This window comes from Fulvia fulva, chromosome 1, assembly GCF_020509005.1.
Source record: "Fulvia fulva chromosome 1, complete sequence".
Classification (NCBI taxonomy): domain Eukaryota; kingdom Fungi; phylum Ascomycota; class Dothideomycetes; order Mycosphaerellales; family Mycosphaerellaceae; genus Fulvia; species Fulvia fulva.
In genome coordinates, this window is record NC_063012.1 from 5,335,098 (window position 1) to 5,349,608 (window position 14,511).

At 54.3% G+C, this 14,511-nt stretch overlaps 9 protein-coding genes across 9 annotated transcripts; 6 read left to right on the forward strand and 3 right to left on the reverse strand.

The window, feature by feature from the left end:
• Window positions 1–482: 482 nt before the first annotated feature.
• On the forward strand, window positions 483–2,558 carry CLAFUR5_01051 (uncharacterized protein; the record flags this gene model as incomplete). Its single annotated transcript, XM_047900199.1, has 1 exon — window positions 483–2,558. The coding sequence occupies one exon, from the start codon at window positions 483–485 to the stop codon at window positions 2,556–2,558; it is 2,076 nt and encodes a 691-aa protein (XP_047756883.1).
• Window positions 2,559–2,828: 270 nt separating this feature from the next.
• CLAFUR5_01052 (uncharacterized protein) lies at window positions 2,829–3,240 on the reverse strand (the record flags this gene model as incomplete). Its single annotated transcript, XM_047900200.1, has 2 exons — window positions 2,829–2,936; window positions 2,995–3,240. The coding sequence occupies 2 exons, from the start codon at window positions 3,238–3,240 to the stop codon at window positions 2,829–2,831; spliced, it is 354 nt and encodes a 117-aa protein (XP_047756880.1).
• An 888-nt stretch (window positions 3,241–4,128) lies between these two features.
• CLAFUR5_01053 (Fructose-2,6-bisphosphatase) lies at window positions 4,129–5,730 on the reverse strand (the record flags this gene model as incomplete). The annotated part of the gene is made up of 3 exons (XM_047900201.1): window positions 4,129–4,788; window positions 4,844–5,430; window positions 5,490–5,730. The coding sequence occupies 3 exons, from the start codon at window positions 5,728–5,730 to the stop codon at window positions 4,129–4,131; spliced, it is 1,488 nt and encodes a 495-aa protein (XP_047756881.1).
• Window positions 5,731–7,026: 1,296 nt separating this feature from the next.
• CLAFUR5_01054 (Putative acetyltransferase OgpAT) lies at window positions 7,027–7,668 on the forward strand (the record flags this gene model as incomplete). The annotated part of the gene is made up of 1 exon (XM_047900202.1): window positions 7,027–7,668. The coding sequence occupies one exon, from the start codon at window positions 7,027–7,029 to the stop codon at window positions 7,666–7,668; it is 642 nt and encodes a 213-aa protein (XP_047756878.1).
• Window positions 7,669–7,821: 153 nt separating this feature from the next.
• CLAFUR5_01055 (uncharacterized protein) lies at window positions 7,822–8,505 on the forward strand (the record flags this gene model as incomplete). The annotated part of the gene is made up of 1 exon (XM_047900203.1): window positions 7,822–8,505. The coding sequence occupies one exon, from the start codon at window positions 7,822–7,824 to the stop codon at window positions 8,503–8,505; it is 684 nt and encodes a 227-aa protein (XP_047756879.1).
• A 132-nt stretch (window positions 8,506–8,637) lies between these two features.
• Window positions 8,638–9,036, reverse strand: CLAFUR5_01056 (uncharacterized protein; the record flags this gene model as incomplete). Its single annotated transcript, XM_047900204.1, has 1 exon — window positions 8,638–9,036. One exon carries the CDS (start codon window positions 9,034–9,036, stop codon window positions 8,638–8,640), a length of 399 nt encoding a protein of 132 aa, XP_047756876.1.
• A 300-nt stretch (window positions 9,037–9,336) lies between these two features.
• On the forward strand, window positions 9,337–11,118 carry CLAFUR5_01057 (uncharacterized protein; the record flags this gene model as incomplete). Its single annotated transcript, XM_047900205.1, has 1 exon — window positions 9,337–11,118. One exon carries the CDS (start codon window positions 9,337–9,339, stop codon window positions 11,116–11,118), a length of 1,782 nt encoding a protein of 593 aa, XP_047756877.1.
• Window positions 11,119–11,506: 388 nt separating this feature from the next.
• On the forward strand, window positions 11,507–12,480 carry CLAFUR5_01058 (Acyl-CoA dehydrogenase family member 10; the record flags this gene model as incomplete). Its single annotated transcript, XM_047900206.1, has 2 exons — window positions 11,507–11,629; window positions 11,689–12,480. 2 exons carry the CDS (start codon window positions 11,507–11,509, stop codon window positions 12,478–12,480), a joined length of 915 nt encoding a protein of 304 aa, XP_047756874.1.
• Window positions 12,481–12,953: 473 nt separating this feature from the next.
• CLAFUR5_01059 (uncharacterized protein) lies at window positions 12,954–14,290 on the forward strand (the record flags this gene model as incomplete). The annotated part of the gene is made up of 3 exons (XM_047900207.1): window positions 12,954–13,177; window positions 13,229–13,662; window positions 13,722–14,290. The coding sequence occupies 3 exons, from the start codon at window positions 12,954–12,956 to the stop codon at window positions 14,288–14,290; spliced, it is 1,227 nt and encodes a 408-aa protein (XP_047756875.1).
• Window positions 14,291–14,511: the final 221 nt, after the last annotated feature.

Here is a 14,511-nt window from a genome sequence, read left to right on the forward strand (position 1 = left end):
CACACCGCTCCGGCTCCTTCGTGTCTCACATCCTCCTGCGCTGTGCTGCCGCTTCCTCACCTCACTCCTCATCCACCCTCTACACCCGCATCCGTGGAGATCTTGATGCCTGACCTGTGCCTCCCCAGTCGGCATCAATCCCCTCTCCGCACAGCTTGATCTTCGCGAGCTAATAACAGCCTCGAGCCACCCTCTGCACACACAGACACACGTCCCTCGCTTACTCGAGGCCTGCACGGCTTGGTAGCGGAGGTCGTGGTCGTCGGCCACCTGTTTCCACACGTCGCCGTGGCCGTGGCGTGGCGTGACAGACTGATCTACTACTTACTTGACCACCGAGTCGCCATTCGCTTGCAGCTGCACCCAGCCCACCACTGTCTTTACCGGACAATCATCAATCGTTCACACTCTGAGTTTGCACCTACTCCGGCCTTGCACTTGATCGCGACATTTGGCCTGCATGCATGTGCCCTTGCTGACCGATGGATCATTACAAGGACAGTGGCTATAGTGGTACCCGCATCTCCTCGACCAAGCCCTTTGAAGGTGGACCGAGCCTCGATGGTATTGCAGTGCAGTCGCCGTCACGCTTACGGAAGCACAAGTCGAATGCTGGCATGCGTAGCGTAAGCCATGGGCAGGTATTCAGCACTGGGGACGTGAGGAGCGATGGAGCAACCGCTGGCGGTTTTGGAGACGGAGCGAAGGCACGGAAGGGATCCATTCGAAATGCAGTCCGAAAGATGTTTGGCAGGAGGAGAGACGTTGTATCGCAAGGCCCAGAGACTACTTCGTTTGGCCCAGCTTCTAGACACACCTACCACAGGAGCGAACCCACTGCCCTCGTGTCGCCCGCCGAGGTGCCAGAGCCCTTCGTACAGGACAATGACTTGATGGAGCGCACCCTGGCAGCTCCGTATCAAGCAGTGCCGTCTCCGTCCTTCCACCAACCGACAGCCTCCCCATATGCTCTCCAGTTTCCCAACAGCGTGAGGCTGAAGCCAATGGATCTGGGCAACCCCTTCATGGGGCCTCCCGGCCAGCCTCGAAGACGGAAAACGCTACCGAGCATCATACTGGCCGAGCGAGATGCGAAAGCATTGGCGGAGGCCGTCCCAGAAATGGTAGCCGACACGCCCAACGGCGCGAAGTTTGAGCATACTCGAGTTATGCCAGTACCCAAGCACACTCTGAGCCAGATCAAGAAGGCTCGGAGGAAGTCGAGAAGCGCCGACGATCTGCAAAGTGCGTCGAATGCGAAAGAGAATGCAGTCAGAAAGAGAAGCGAAGAGATCAAATACTGGCGAGAAAGCTTTCAGCCAGACGTGCTACGCGCAAGTGGCTTCACGACGCACCGGCAGCCTGTGGATCGAGATGAGCAAGATCTTGTAAGACAAGCGACAGATGAGCACCAGGACGACAGGACAACCATGCCGCAGGTCACAGATTTCAGTAGTGCTGCAGCTTCGAGGCCCGGCACAATGAGAAGCAGTCCGCCTTCTCGCGGTGGCCACGGCATAAGCGCAAGCGAAGGCGACATACGGCCTTCTTCAGGTTTTGGCACCGATATGAGCAAAGACCTCGAGGACCGTGTAGCGAAGCTGGAAGCTGGCTTGCACAACTTCCAGCGCTCGCTCCAGCGTCTGGCCGCCGAGCGGAACAGAAGGACCATCATCATGGGCGAGCTCGCGCCGCAACGATCTTCCAATGACATGCGCAGCCCAAGCATGCTAGCCGAGACTCTTGCAGATGACCTAGAGCCGTCTGCGTATGAGTACCAGTATGGTCACACATTACGGCCATCGACCTCGCCGCAGCCGCCGCTACCACCGGAAGTGCAGGGCTCTGTGGAGGATCCATTTGGTCCTGAGCTCCCCACGACTGGCGCGGCGCCGTCCACGGCTGCCAATTCAATGCCAGCTCGCATGTCTGAACGTCTCGCAGCAGACCGTCCGACAGAATCATTTCGCATGCCTTCTCCACTCAATTCTCATCCACCTACGCAGGAACCGCCCATGCCTATGCGAATGCCCGCTCCAGCACCCCCTCCAGCGCCGGCACCAGCCCCAAGCTCGGGCAGCATTCGCACGACAACCACTCAGCCATACACTTTCAACTCCCTCTATCAAATGCTCGCAGACGAACGTTCAGCCCGGCGGAAACTTGAGAACCAGCTCAAGAGCCTCCGTAACGAAATTAGCGACCTCCATACGCAGGTCAACTCCTCCAATATCCAAAGTACTCGGAGCAGTTACATGCTCGCCGGCTCCTCCAGCCGCCTGCAAGACATGCTTCGAGAAACGGAGTCGAGCACCAGTCCACCCAGCGGAGGCTCTGTCAGATCAGCGCAGCGGCATTCTGGCCTCTCTGCTGTGGGAAGCGCAGCACCTGTTGTGAGCAGGTTCAGCGGATCGGAGAGTGAAGCAGGCGCGATTGAGGAGCATTATGACGAGCTTCCTACACCACAGGACGCATATCGAACGCCGCGAGAGGAGCGATCGAATTTCAGTCTGAGGGCCAACGTGGAGTCTCTTAATAAGAATGGGGACATGTTTTGATGCGCGTATGAACGTGAATGATTTCATGGGCACGGTGAGACTTTTCGATGGTGCACGGCGTGCATGCATATGTTGTTGCATTTTCCTGTTCGTGCTCTGGAAGGGTCTTTTATTCTGTACGGTATGTCGATACCCAAGTTCTTGTATCTAATTTTGACGCCCTTCTGGGCTTGGTGCCGGACCGCTTGTAGCGAGTAATGCCATTTCTTGCCTCCGGTATCATGTACGCCTTGCATAGGGCCCGTGGTAGAGGTAGCGAGGTACGAAGTCTCATCCACCTTGAGCATCCCGTCGCTCTGCATCGCCGACAGCACGCGCCTTGCTAGCCTGCCTCCTGGCTGCTCTACGGATGTTGTATTCAGGTCCCCATAGGAGGATCTGCTATGTTGTCAGCGATCCTATGCCCCAATTCTTGACAATCGATGGGACAACTTACATGACCATCTCTCTGGAATACTGCCGACTGCAGCGCAGCCATGATGGCCGACCATCTCTTGTCAGCCTGGGCTCCTTCGTATCCTTCACTGAGGTAGAAAGCCCTGTCAAGGCTGAAGTCTTCCAGAGCAGCCTCGATACTGTCGATTCCGACCGTTTTGTGCAAAACAATTGCCAAGCACTCTGTTATATCGAGGCCGAAAGTGGACACTGGATCTACACGTGAATGCTCGTTAGCCACGATCATTGAACCAGGCAGGGGTCGTCCATGGTAGGATCTCAGTGGCTTGACTCTCAGGGTAATCACCTTCGTTCCAGACCAGGCTCCGTATTACATGGCCATGCGCACGGAATGTGTCGTGATCAACCAATAGCTGCACTTCTTCCGTCCTCCAAATCCCAGAGACTACCGGGACCAGCCTGGCGAGAGCGTTGCGAAGATTGTAGAGCTCAATGTTGCGGCAAATGAAGTATACGTTGGGAGCCCACGCTGGCCCTTCGCTCTCGTGGTATAGCTTAAGATCGTTCCGCAACTGTCGGCAGGTCTGGGTCAGGGGATGCCCAACAGTGCTGTGAGTATCAGGCTGGAGTTCGTAGATAACGACTGGGCTGGGTTCCCGAACGATGAGATCCGTGTAAATCGCGTTGCGAAGTTCACCTGGGAGTCGCAAGAACGGCGAGTCCTGTGTCATGATGGGGAGCATGCTGTCCAGAATCTGCTGTCCAGAGTGTGCGGTATGTGCGCTGGAAGTTTTGTAATATTGATGAGATGAACAAGTGTTATGTAGGCAATGCGGCGACCAAGGTCAGAACAGCGTGGAATGTTGTAGTGACCTATGTAGCCACGTTGGATGGTCAGCTGCTGAGGATCCCCGTTGTGGCTTTCCACTAGTGAACATGTCCTCCTTCATGTAGGTCGTCAGGGTCTCAATGTTTGCATTAGTAAATCACGCACCAATGGCACCCAATTGTGTCAGCAGTTGATGGATCTCATTTTCGAAATTCTGTCGAATCGTGATAAAGGGCGATGGCGCCGTCGCACTGATGGTTTTGTACACAGCACCATGCGCCACGCTATGCTCCTGGCAATCCACAAATGTGCACAAAGTCTGCCCGCTTCTAGTCCCGCTTCAAGTTATGCCTTCGTCTGTCCTTCGATCATTGGCGATTGTCGACTACGAGACTCTGGGGTCTCGGCATGGACGGCTTTGCTTCCCTTCTCGCGCCACGTGCTTACCGCAGGAATGTTAGCATACACGCGTTCCTCTTCGGTCTTGTACGCTCGGGGCGTCAGCTTGATCAAGGTGTGCAAGGGCACTTCCATCCATGGCGACTTGTCCTGCGGTAGTCCCATGAAGTAAGCGTAGATGCAGCGAAGGACGGCCTGATGTGTGATTATCAGAATGTTCTCTGAGCGCTCCAGCTCCATGATGATGGGCTCAAGGCGGATCACGACGTCTCGATAACTCTCGCCTCCGAGATAACGATAATTGTACTTGTCCTCGTCACGCGCCTTGAAGTCCTCGGGAAACTTTTGCTCGATCTCGGAATAGGTAAGTCCGTCACAAACTCCAGAATCCAGTTCATCAAGCGCTTTCCAGCTGAGCTTTTCGTATGGCAGGTATCGTGCCGTTTGGGCGGTTCGCTTTAAAGTCGATGTCCAGACGGTCAATGGTCGGTCACCCGCGGACTGCTTGACAAGTTCGGGCAATTTCTCGGCGTACATCTGTCCACGAGGTGACAGATCTGCGTCACCACCAATTTGACCTCCCAGGTTGTACATCGACTCTCCGTGCTGCACGAGAGGTCAGTATCTTTCCATCAACAGTACTTCTGACTGAAGGACTCACCCTGCTGATCCAGATCGATCTTGGCTTGATGTGGAGGTTCATCAAGTAGTAGACCACTCTTGACTGCAAGTAATCCTGCAGTCGGTTGATGATGACTTGCGAGCCCACGTCAATGATCTTGCAATATGTCATGTCTGCCTCGTCCTCATCCAGCGTCTCGTATACACGCTCGTACATCTTGATACGCTCTCTAAAGTCCTTCGCTGCCTCCTCTGGGTCTTGCCCTTCGTAGTCCGGACTTGTCGTCTTCACCTCCAGGATATTGCTCATGATGATGTCCTCATTGTCGCATTTGCTCTCTACAAACAAAGTCTCGATTCCCTCAGCATCGCATCGCTCTTTGATCCATCGTCGACGGGCTTTGGTGCTATTTGTTGCGTCCAGGATCGCGATGAGGTTCTCGGGATGCTTGAACCACCTCACCATGTCGGCGACTGCGGCCTCGGCAGCGGCCTTGCGTAGCCGCTCGCCCTCCTTGTTCGAAGTGTCGAAGAAGGATGCGTGAGGTTGCGGGGTTGCTGTGCGCCTGTAGTTGCCGACGTTGAAGCACTTGGCTGTGATGCTAAGCCAGCCAAGGTAACGAACGACTGAGGCGGTCAGTACTTCCAAGCGGTCGGGAGGGAGACGATGCAGCAAAGAAGCATACCTTTCTGTGCGATCAGACTCTTGCCCCGCGCGGGCAGCCCTACCATCACAACACATATGCGCGTCTCTTCGACCTGCACGCCGACGCCGTTAGTCTTTGCGTTTGAGGTTGCCCGCGTGCGCACCGAAGGACGCATGAATTCTCCGGGAGTCAGCTGGTTGAGGTTTGGCCGGTACTGATCACCAGCACCGTTGGCGTTGGCGTCGCCGTCGCCATTGGGTGCTGGGGTCGCGGAAGGCATGGTGATGGTGGGGTGAGGGGGTGGTGTAGGAATGGAACTCCTGCCGAAGCTCAGATGCAGCGGAGGTGCAGTGATTGTGTGGGTGCTTGCTGCAAGGTGAGGTGATGGTCGAAGCAGTGTTGTTTTCCGCGGGATCGATCTGGCGGGCGCAGAAGCAGAAGCAGAAGCCGACGGTAGCGCTACAGGCGATTCTGGCGTCGGGGGGTGGTGGTGGGGTGGGTTCGATACCAATGCAGCGGTCCAGTGGTGAGGATGGGTCAGGCTCAGGCTCGCAGCTGCCGCATTGCAGGAGGGGCAGGCATGCAGGTATGGGGAGCCTGGAGGTAAGCGCAGAGGGCAGAGGGGTTCTGTCTTATGAGCTAGACTACATGTAAAAGCACGACGGCTGCTGCCAACCCATGCGTGTAGTGTAGTGTAGTGCCGTGTCGTGTCGTGCGCGCAAGTGCATGTGTTCTGCAGACTGTGCAATGCACTCCAAAGTGACGCGCTTCGTTCGCTTCGGTCCGGAGCAGTTCATGTTCTAGACTATGTTCTCGACGACGAAGAAGACCCGGGAGTCTCACAGCGGTGCATCCCGTTGTCCATGCATGTATGATGTATATGGTCCATACATGTATACGTGTAGCGTTGATGACACCAGTACGTGAGGAACACGAGACGTTCACTACTACTTACAGCAAAGGCGTCCTTCGCCCTCGCCCTCGCCCTCGTGCTCGACGTCGAGCGGTCGCGAGTGTGCTTTGCAACACTGCCGTTCATCTTCGCTTGTCCGACGTCTTCTTACTTGCAACTCACAAACAATATGCCCCCCTTGCACAAACGCTCGGTGATGCGTGTATCATCCAAACACAGAATGAAGCGCGAAACAAGACGTGAGGTCAGCACATCCACGGACGACGTTCGCCGCTGGGCCAGGACGATCCTCGCACTGCCATGCCCTCACGCACGTGCCGGAGTCGTTGGGAGCCAATCATGCTTATCGTAGTCAAGGCACGTTGCTTGTTGCTTGTGCATCGCCGCCATGCTCTCCAATCTGCACTGTCCAACGCAATGCGCCGCAAAAGATTGGCAGGCCTAGCAAGAGAGTCATGGTCAGTGACAGACCTCACAAGCGCAGAAGAGTAGGGCGCTTGTGCGAGCTCCATGTGCTTGGCAAGATCCTTACCTGCTTACATAGCCTTCGAGCTGACCACGTCTCTTACACTCTCTTCCTCCACGGCACCTCTGACCGTACTTCAACTGCTGGAGGCCCATTTGCTCAGTACAGTACTCGAGAGCGGAGGGAGAGCAGCAGGCATGGCGAACTCGGTTGAGCAGCTCAAGATACGACCTTTCTTGCCCGAGGACGAACATCAAATGTTCACCATCTTTAGTGACACGGCACTCCAAGGACTACACGATGCTGGCGAAGAATCCATCCGGGTTCGCTATCACATATGGTGCCGACCATACATCATGCTATGCCCGCAGCACTGCTTCGTCCTCGACGACAATGGGCTAGCAGTTGGCTACATCATCAGCACAGCCGACTCAGCCAGCTTCGTCAAACAGTGGCTCGATCAATACATTCCCTTCTTACAATCACATGACATCGTGAGACCCGGTCCTGATGTTGACACCACAAAAGAGGATAGTGTCGCTGCCTTGAGAGAGATCGCCCACACACCCGGAGAGCAACTACTGAAGGACCGCGACCTCGTAGACACGTTTCCTGGTCACTTACACATCGACATCAGACCTCGATGGCAAGGCGTAGGTATGGGGAAACGAATGGTCTTAACATTTCTTGATCACATGAAGCGAAGCGGCTGCGCAGGCATGCATCTGGGTATGGCCGCATCCAATGCCAGCACCGGTAAATTCTATGAACGTTTCGGCTTTGAACAATATACCAAGGTGGAAGATGGTACTATCATGGTCAAGAGTCTGCAAACTTGACAAGGTATGACTAGATCATGCTTACCACCATGGTTTGCCTGGTTGCGTGATGAGCAATGCTTCTACGGCCATATTCACGGCCGCCGCAACGCATCCAAGAGGCCCGAGCTATAATTATTACAACTCCCGCCTTACAACCACTGGCCAACAACAATGTCTCCAGCGAACGCATCGAGGCGTTCTCTCAATACTGGCCCCAGGACAGCTCGCAGTGAGGCACAAGCACTGGCGCGAGGTGAGACAGCAAGCTATCTCGACCCCAGACAGACTTTTGAAGAATCCTTGCCGAACGAGCAGCGCCTCTCGTCAGGTCGTCACGCATCTAGTGGCTTTGCAACCCACCTCTTGAATCCCTATGGGTACACTGAGAATGCTGGTGAAGCAGGTGAGATCTATGTTGGACCTGCCCCTCCAATCTCTTACCAGCAGACTCTGCCAATTTCAGCGCCAGCATCAGCAGCGCCTATCCAAGATATCGAAACACCAGCGGCAGCGGTAAGTAGGAGGCCCGACAATGCTGAGCACGGCGATGCTGGATGGGTGCCTATCGGGAACTACCAAGAGAGCGACCAGGGACCCGCTCAGGCAACTGCTCCACAGCACGGACCTCACATCAGGCCGGGCTTGCGCGGCCTAGTGGGAGGTTTCGTAGCGTTGGCGCGCAGAAGACCTCATGTTCGAGATGACACTCCGGCCCGCCTCGAGCTTCTCCGTCGAGCAGACAAGTTCTTCAACGACGGCTTCGTCGGCAAGCATGGGAGGCTCAACAAGGGGAAAACAGCTCTGTTCGGCCAGGAGATCGAGAGGATGGAAGAAGCGAAGCTGAAACAGGTGTGATCGAGTTCCAAGAGTACTCTGTTGCTGAACGTTGCGATGGCTAGGAACTAGCGTCTGGAATGTCCTGTCGGTTCAGAAGCCCCAGACCAGAACCAAATCCACAAGAACCGACCCCGCTCCTCTTCATCACCATCACAGCCCAGCAACGGAGACCAATCCCAGCACGGCCACTATAGGCCCATAGCCCCAGTGATTCATCTCTCCAGACCCTACCAAGCTTTTACAAACATATCCGTCGACACCAGCAACCCCTCCGGCCGCAATCAAGATCCATCCAAGCGCCGGCCGTGTCCCAAAGTATGCTGCGGCATAGATGGCAATGCCCATGAAAACGTCGCGAACGCCATAGACTATCGAGAGGGCATCGACTGCAAGCTTTGCATCTTTTTGAAGCACTCCGTCAGGGTAGGCAAGTTCGAAGAAGGAGAGTGCGGAGGCTGGATTGAGGATGGCATTGGCGCCGAAGGCGATGAAGATGGTTCCCAAGACGCTTGCGGCGATGCGGAGGACGGGAGTTGAGGAGAGCGGCATCGTGGTGAACTTGGTAGTGTAAGATGTGTGATACTGTGTCATCAGTTGCGCGTACTGTGTGCCGCCTGTGTCCTACATGTATGTGAAGACGAGGGCGTGGTGTTTTATGTCGTGAGCGAACACGCGCTGAACCCGAAGCTCCGGATGTCACGAAGTCCAGCCACGGCCCACACGTGCACAAGCCCGTTGCACGCGTCATGTTCGTGCTAGCGTGCATGATTCAATGCTTCCAGAATTTCATGTTTGTTGCTCCATAGACGCTGTTCCATCGACAACACTGGTATGTCGGCTACCAACTCAATGCTACGGAACGCGGATTCTATATGGCGTACAAGAGCTACCTTTGCGGCCGCCACGCCCGCGCGACGGGAAGGCATTGCACAGCGGAGATGCTTTGCTCGTGTGGTGGATCTGGAGCTGGAGGACATGGAAGGAAGAGGCGGGTGGCAGGATGAGCGTCACGCACCTCCAGCAACAACGAGGCGGACGGGACGGGCTAGTCACGCCTATATGGGCGTTATCAGCACGCAGTCACCAAAAATTACCAAGATCCAGGAATTGATCTCGAACATCAAGCCTGAGGCTATGCGAGCTTCGACGCGGCCAACTAGCCATCCCTCGCTGTTGACCGTGTTGACCACTCCAAGCTATGCGAAGCACGCATTGTCCTCAGGACTACCCACAGAGATCCTTGAACGGTTTGGCGACAACCCCACGCGTTCGAAGCCTTTGGATGCCATTGTTGCCGTTGTCGACCGGCTGCCACTGCCAGCTGGATCGCTGAAAGGCACCGAAGGTCTGGCATATGCCTTCGCTCCAGACCCAGGCCGGCAACTCAGCTCGACGCCAGTTCCGTTGAACACGTCGGCTCAGAAGCCTGGCACATTGAGCTTCGCACTACCGCCGGTCGCAGAACTCACATCCGTGAAGCCAAGGAACACTGTGACCACTATTCAGATTCCTTTAGCACAAACTATATTTTCCAATGGACTTCCTTCCACTTTGGTACACAGCCACTATCATTTTGACCCTCTCAGTGGCGCCCTCCGCAAGTCCGCTTCCCAGCGTCTGGAGTCGCAGACGCTAGATCTTTACGTAGGCAGCCAGCCGACCGAATTGGCGGCAAGCATACCATTGATACCCCTGACCCCTCTTCGTGAGGTGCAGCACTCAATGGGGAATATCATTCAAAAGGTGTCTCTGAGCCAATTCCCTGAGCGCTCTCTTGAATCTGAAGTTCCGAATGGACGCAAGGCTCACGGTCTAGCCAGGGCCGAAGATGAGCAGCCTACACTAGTTCCTGCGTCGCAAGAGTTGGAAGAAGCGGTTTCGGACTATTTCAGATTTGTCGGCATTGCGCCGCAGCCCGTGCAGGTCTGGGCTGTCATATTGACAGCCTCAGCTCGTGAAAGCATCAATCGGCGAGCAGGTACAGACGAGGTACACAAAGCAACCAAGCGTCTCCTGGCCTCAGAAGAAGAAGGTGTGCGGCAACAGTGGGCATCAACTGGTATCGAGCGTGGCCTGTCCTCCGCCATTCTGGAGGTTATCGGACAGGGAGGCAGACTATGCAGAGTGCTGTCAGGGGGCGGAGGATGGGGAAAGAAAGCAGGGCTCCTCAGCCTCGATCCGGATGTTGAGTACAGTACACGAGATCTCCGTGGCGAGACTGGCTGGAAATTTGATTTCGAAGGCGATGATTCCTTTGAAGCGGTTCAAAGACAACGTAGAGAAGCGCTTGGCGAGATTGTGAGGGAGGGTGATGGTGTTATGTTTTTGTTGGCACCCAAGGATGTTCAGCGTGACGCACTGGCACCTCAGAAGTCACAAAGCACACCGGGTTGTGCTGTCACTTTGGGCGTCGTGCCATCTAGCATCAACGAGTATGCTAGCTCTTCGCCCAGCGACAACGGTCATACGTCCAAGATCGCTAACGAGCTTGAGCATCATGCAAACTTCTTTGGGATGTTGTCTGAAGGTGGACTGGCAATCAGTGTCACCGGTCCAAGCGACAATGTTTTGACGCAAAGCAAGATGGACGTTCCGTTCCAGCAACTTAGCGTCATTGAGAAGGGTGAGTAGAATGTGAGCCCCAAGCTTCCAGGCCAAACATTGCGACTCTACGACTTGGCCTCGCCAATCAGGACCAGACCTGCTGAGATCGCTCTGCATGAGACAGAGGATGTCGCTCGAAAGCCATCGCAAATTCTGCTCCCGTCGAATAACCTGGTACCACGAGCATCCATAAATATGTCACGACCGTCGGATCTCAAAATTGACAAGGGCGGGGGATTCGGCAGATGGACCAGAAAGCACATCCGCACGTGATGCCGAACGAGAACCTCGGTCTTCGATGTTCCGCGGTTATGGATCGCCCCCAGTTGAGTTTCGTTTCTCGTCCACGACAATGGCGAGTATTGAGCATCAAATGAACGAGAGGCAGGACGCGATTGCAGCATGATGCTATGATATGTCGAGCACCTGGGCAAGCAGCAACAAGACATACATTCTCTTACACGAGCGCTTCGATATGGCATCTAAGTCCAAGTCGAGCTACCCACGGGTGCTGATGTTCGACATCGGCGGCGTCTGCGTGCGTAAGAGCATCCCGATCGAGCGTCGTTCAGTTTGGATCTAATGATCGATTGGCAGGTCGTGTCACCCTTCCAAGCAATCCTTGATTACGAAAAGAGCAAGAACATTCCGCTTGGCTACATCAATTTCTGCATCTCCGCTTCAGCTCCAGACGGCGCCTGGCAAAGATTGGAACGCGGCGAGATCCTTCTCGACGATGGCTTCTTCAAGCATTTCAAGTCGGACCTGAGCAACGAGCAACGCTGGCGAGAGTACTACGCGCGATCGCTCGCCAAGTCGAAGAAACAGAGCAAAGGCCAAGCCGTTGAAGAGGCAGCATATCAAGTTCCAGCCGTGCCCGACATCGACGCGGAATGGCTATACTGGGAAATGATGCGGATAGCAAGGGAGCCTGATCCGTCTATGTGGCCCGCATTGCAAAGGCTGAGGGCAGCCGCGGACAAGAGCAACGGACAACTGATTCTTGCAGCGTTGTCGAACACGTCAATATTCCCGCCAGGACATCCTTTTAGCGATGACAAGACGCCTGAAGGAAGACAGAACAAAGAGTTGAAGGGAGTGTTTGACATTTTCGTCAGTAGTGCCCACGTCGGCATGCGGAAACCAGCAGAGGATATATATCGATATGCTCTCACGAGATTGCATGAGTATGTGAAGCTAAATGAGATTGGAATGGGCGTAAGAGCGCAGGACATCACGTTTCTGGATGATATTGGTGGAAACCTCAGGACTGCGAAGAAGCTCGGGATGAATACCATCAAGGTAGAGCTTGGGAGAGCTGATAAGGCTGTGGCAGAGCTGGAGAGCATAACTGGACTTGTTCTGAAGGACAACAGAGCCAGACTGTAGGATGGTATGTGCCAGCTGGCGTTGAAGAGCTGCAAACACAACACCGTTGCGAGCGGAACGATGTTAGTGTTGATGCCAGCTTCGCCGAGATACAAGCCACATCAGCTTTGGACACGGTCTGCACTCGACCCATCGGATGGCTCGTTGACTTGGTGTCGAGCATAGTCCTTCGGTTCATTTTGCGCAGCTACAACAGTCTCTGAAAGCACGATTCAATACGAACCTCGATCTCAATTACAGTCATCAAATTCTTTCGCACGCAGCACAACCTCATCCACGGCAATTGTAAGAACGCGTCTGCCGAAACCTATTGACAGCCCACAGCGGGGCAGCCAATTGCCCCACATTAGTGAGGGACAATGTCTGCAAGGTACACGGTGGAAGAGACGGTGTAGGTGTTGAACGGAGATGATGTGAAGATCTTATATAGCTGTTGGTTCGCACCTTGATGAGCCTCGTAAGCTCTATCACTGATGACCTTGCACACCATGTCTACCAGACCGCAATTTCCACCTTTCCGTGCCGAGCATTTGGGCAGTCTTCTTCGTCCCTCGAGACTTCTGGACAAACGCCATGCTATCCAGCAGAAGAGGGATACCGAAGACGGACTGCTTGATTTGGAGAACCAATGTATTGACGAGGTAGTCAAGATCCAGCTTGACTGCGGCTTCCGCGCCATTAGCGATGGCGAGTATAGGTAAGAGTGGCCCTTGGATCCGCTCAGCGTTTGAGCTCATATGTTTGGTAGACGACACATGTTCTGGGGGACATTCTTTCCATCACTGAACGGGTTCAAGGAGATCTCTGGTTCCGAAGTCACCATTGATCTATTTCGAGAATACGTTCCAGATCTCGCCGCGTTTCTCGAGGAGGAGAAAGTGCCTGGAGAAAGCATCATCTGCGTTGGGAAGATCAGCCACACGGGCAAGAGCTCGTACATTGATCAATACGAGTATCTTAAGAAGATTACACCAAAGGAACGCCATGGCGAGATCAAATTGACACTTGCAGCCCCGAACTGGTACCACTTGCGATACAGGGAAGGAAAGGCTTATCCCAAGGAGGTGTACACCAGCGATGAGGAGTACTTTGCTGATATTGCCACCGCATATCGTAAAGAACTTGAGATCCTCTATGCAGCCGGTGTTCGGAATGTTCAAGTAGATGATCCGAACCTGGCCTGTAAGTCTTCCGACCACATGAGTTGATAGAAGAAGAACAAGCTGACAAGCTGTGGCTAGACTTCTGCTCCGAGAAGATGATCGAGGGCTGGAAGAAGGACGCTGCCAACACTCGATCCATCGACGACCTTTTTGATGCGTATATCTCCTTCTACAATGATTGCTTTCAACGTCCGTCCGATCTGCATTTAGGCATTCATCTTTGCAGAGGTAACTTCGTCAACTCTCGCCACTTTTCGGAGGGTTCTTATGATCGAATCGCGAACAAGCTGTTCCACAACCTCGACGCTTCAACATATTACCTGGAGTACGACACATCCCGTGCCGGTGGCTTTGAGCCATTGAAATCCTTGCCAAAGCATAAGAACGTGATCCTCGGCGTGATTACCAGCAAGTTTCCGGAACTCGAGAACAAGGAAGAGATGCAGCAGCGAATCTATAAGGCTGCTGAGTTTGTCGCTGCCGGAAGCGGTCAGAGCAGGGAAGATGCGCTCAAGCAGCTCGGTGTGAGCCCACAGTGTGGATTTGCAAGCCACGAGGATGGTAATCTGCTGTCTTACCAAGACATGGTGAAGAAGCTGCGGCTCGTGCGCGACATTGCAGATAACATCTGGCCGGGCGAGCCTTGAGACCACTGTCCAGCTTGTTGAGGTGCAACTCTCAATGCATGTGAGATCATTGTTGGTATGGTAGCCGCACTTCAATACTCGAGGAATTTCAGCTCATCCGTGACGATGCATTGCCGCGCCAGGGGAACCTCGAAGAACCTGATGCTGCGATATATCGATGCTGTATTGTCTAACATATGGCAGACTGTTTTTCGGTGCATGAATCCTCGCTTTGGAGTAGG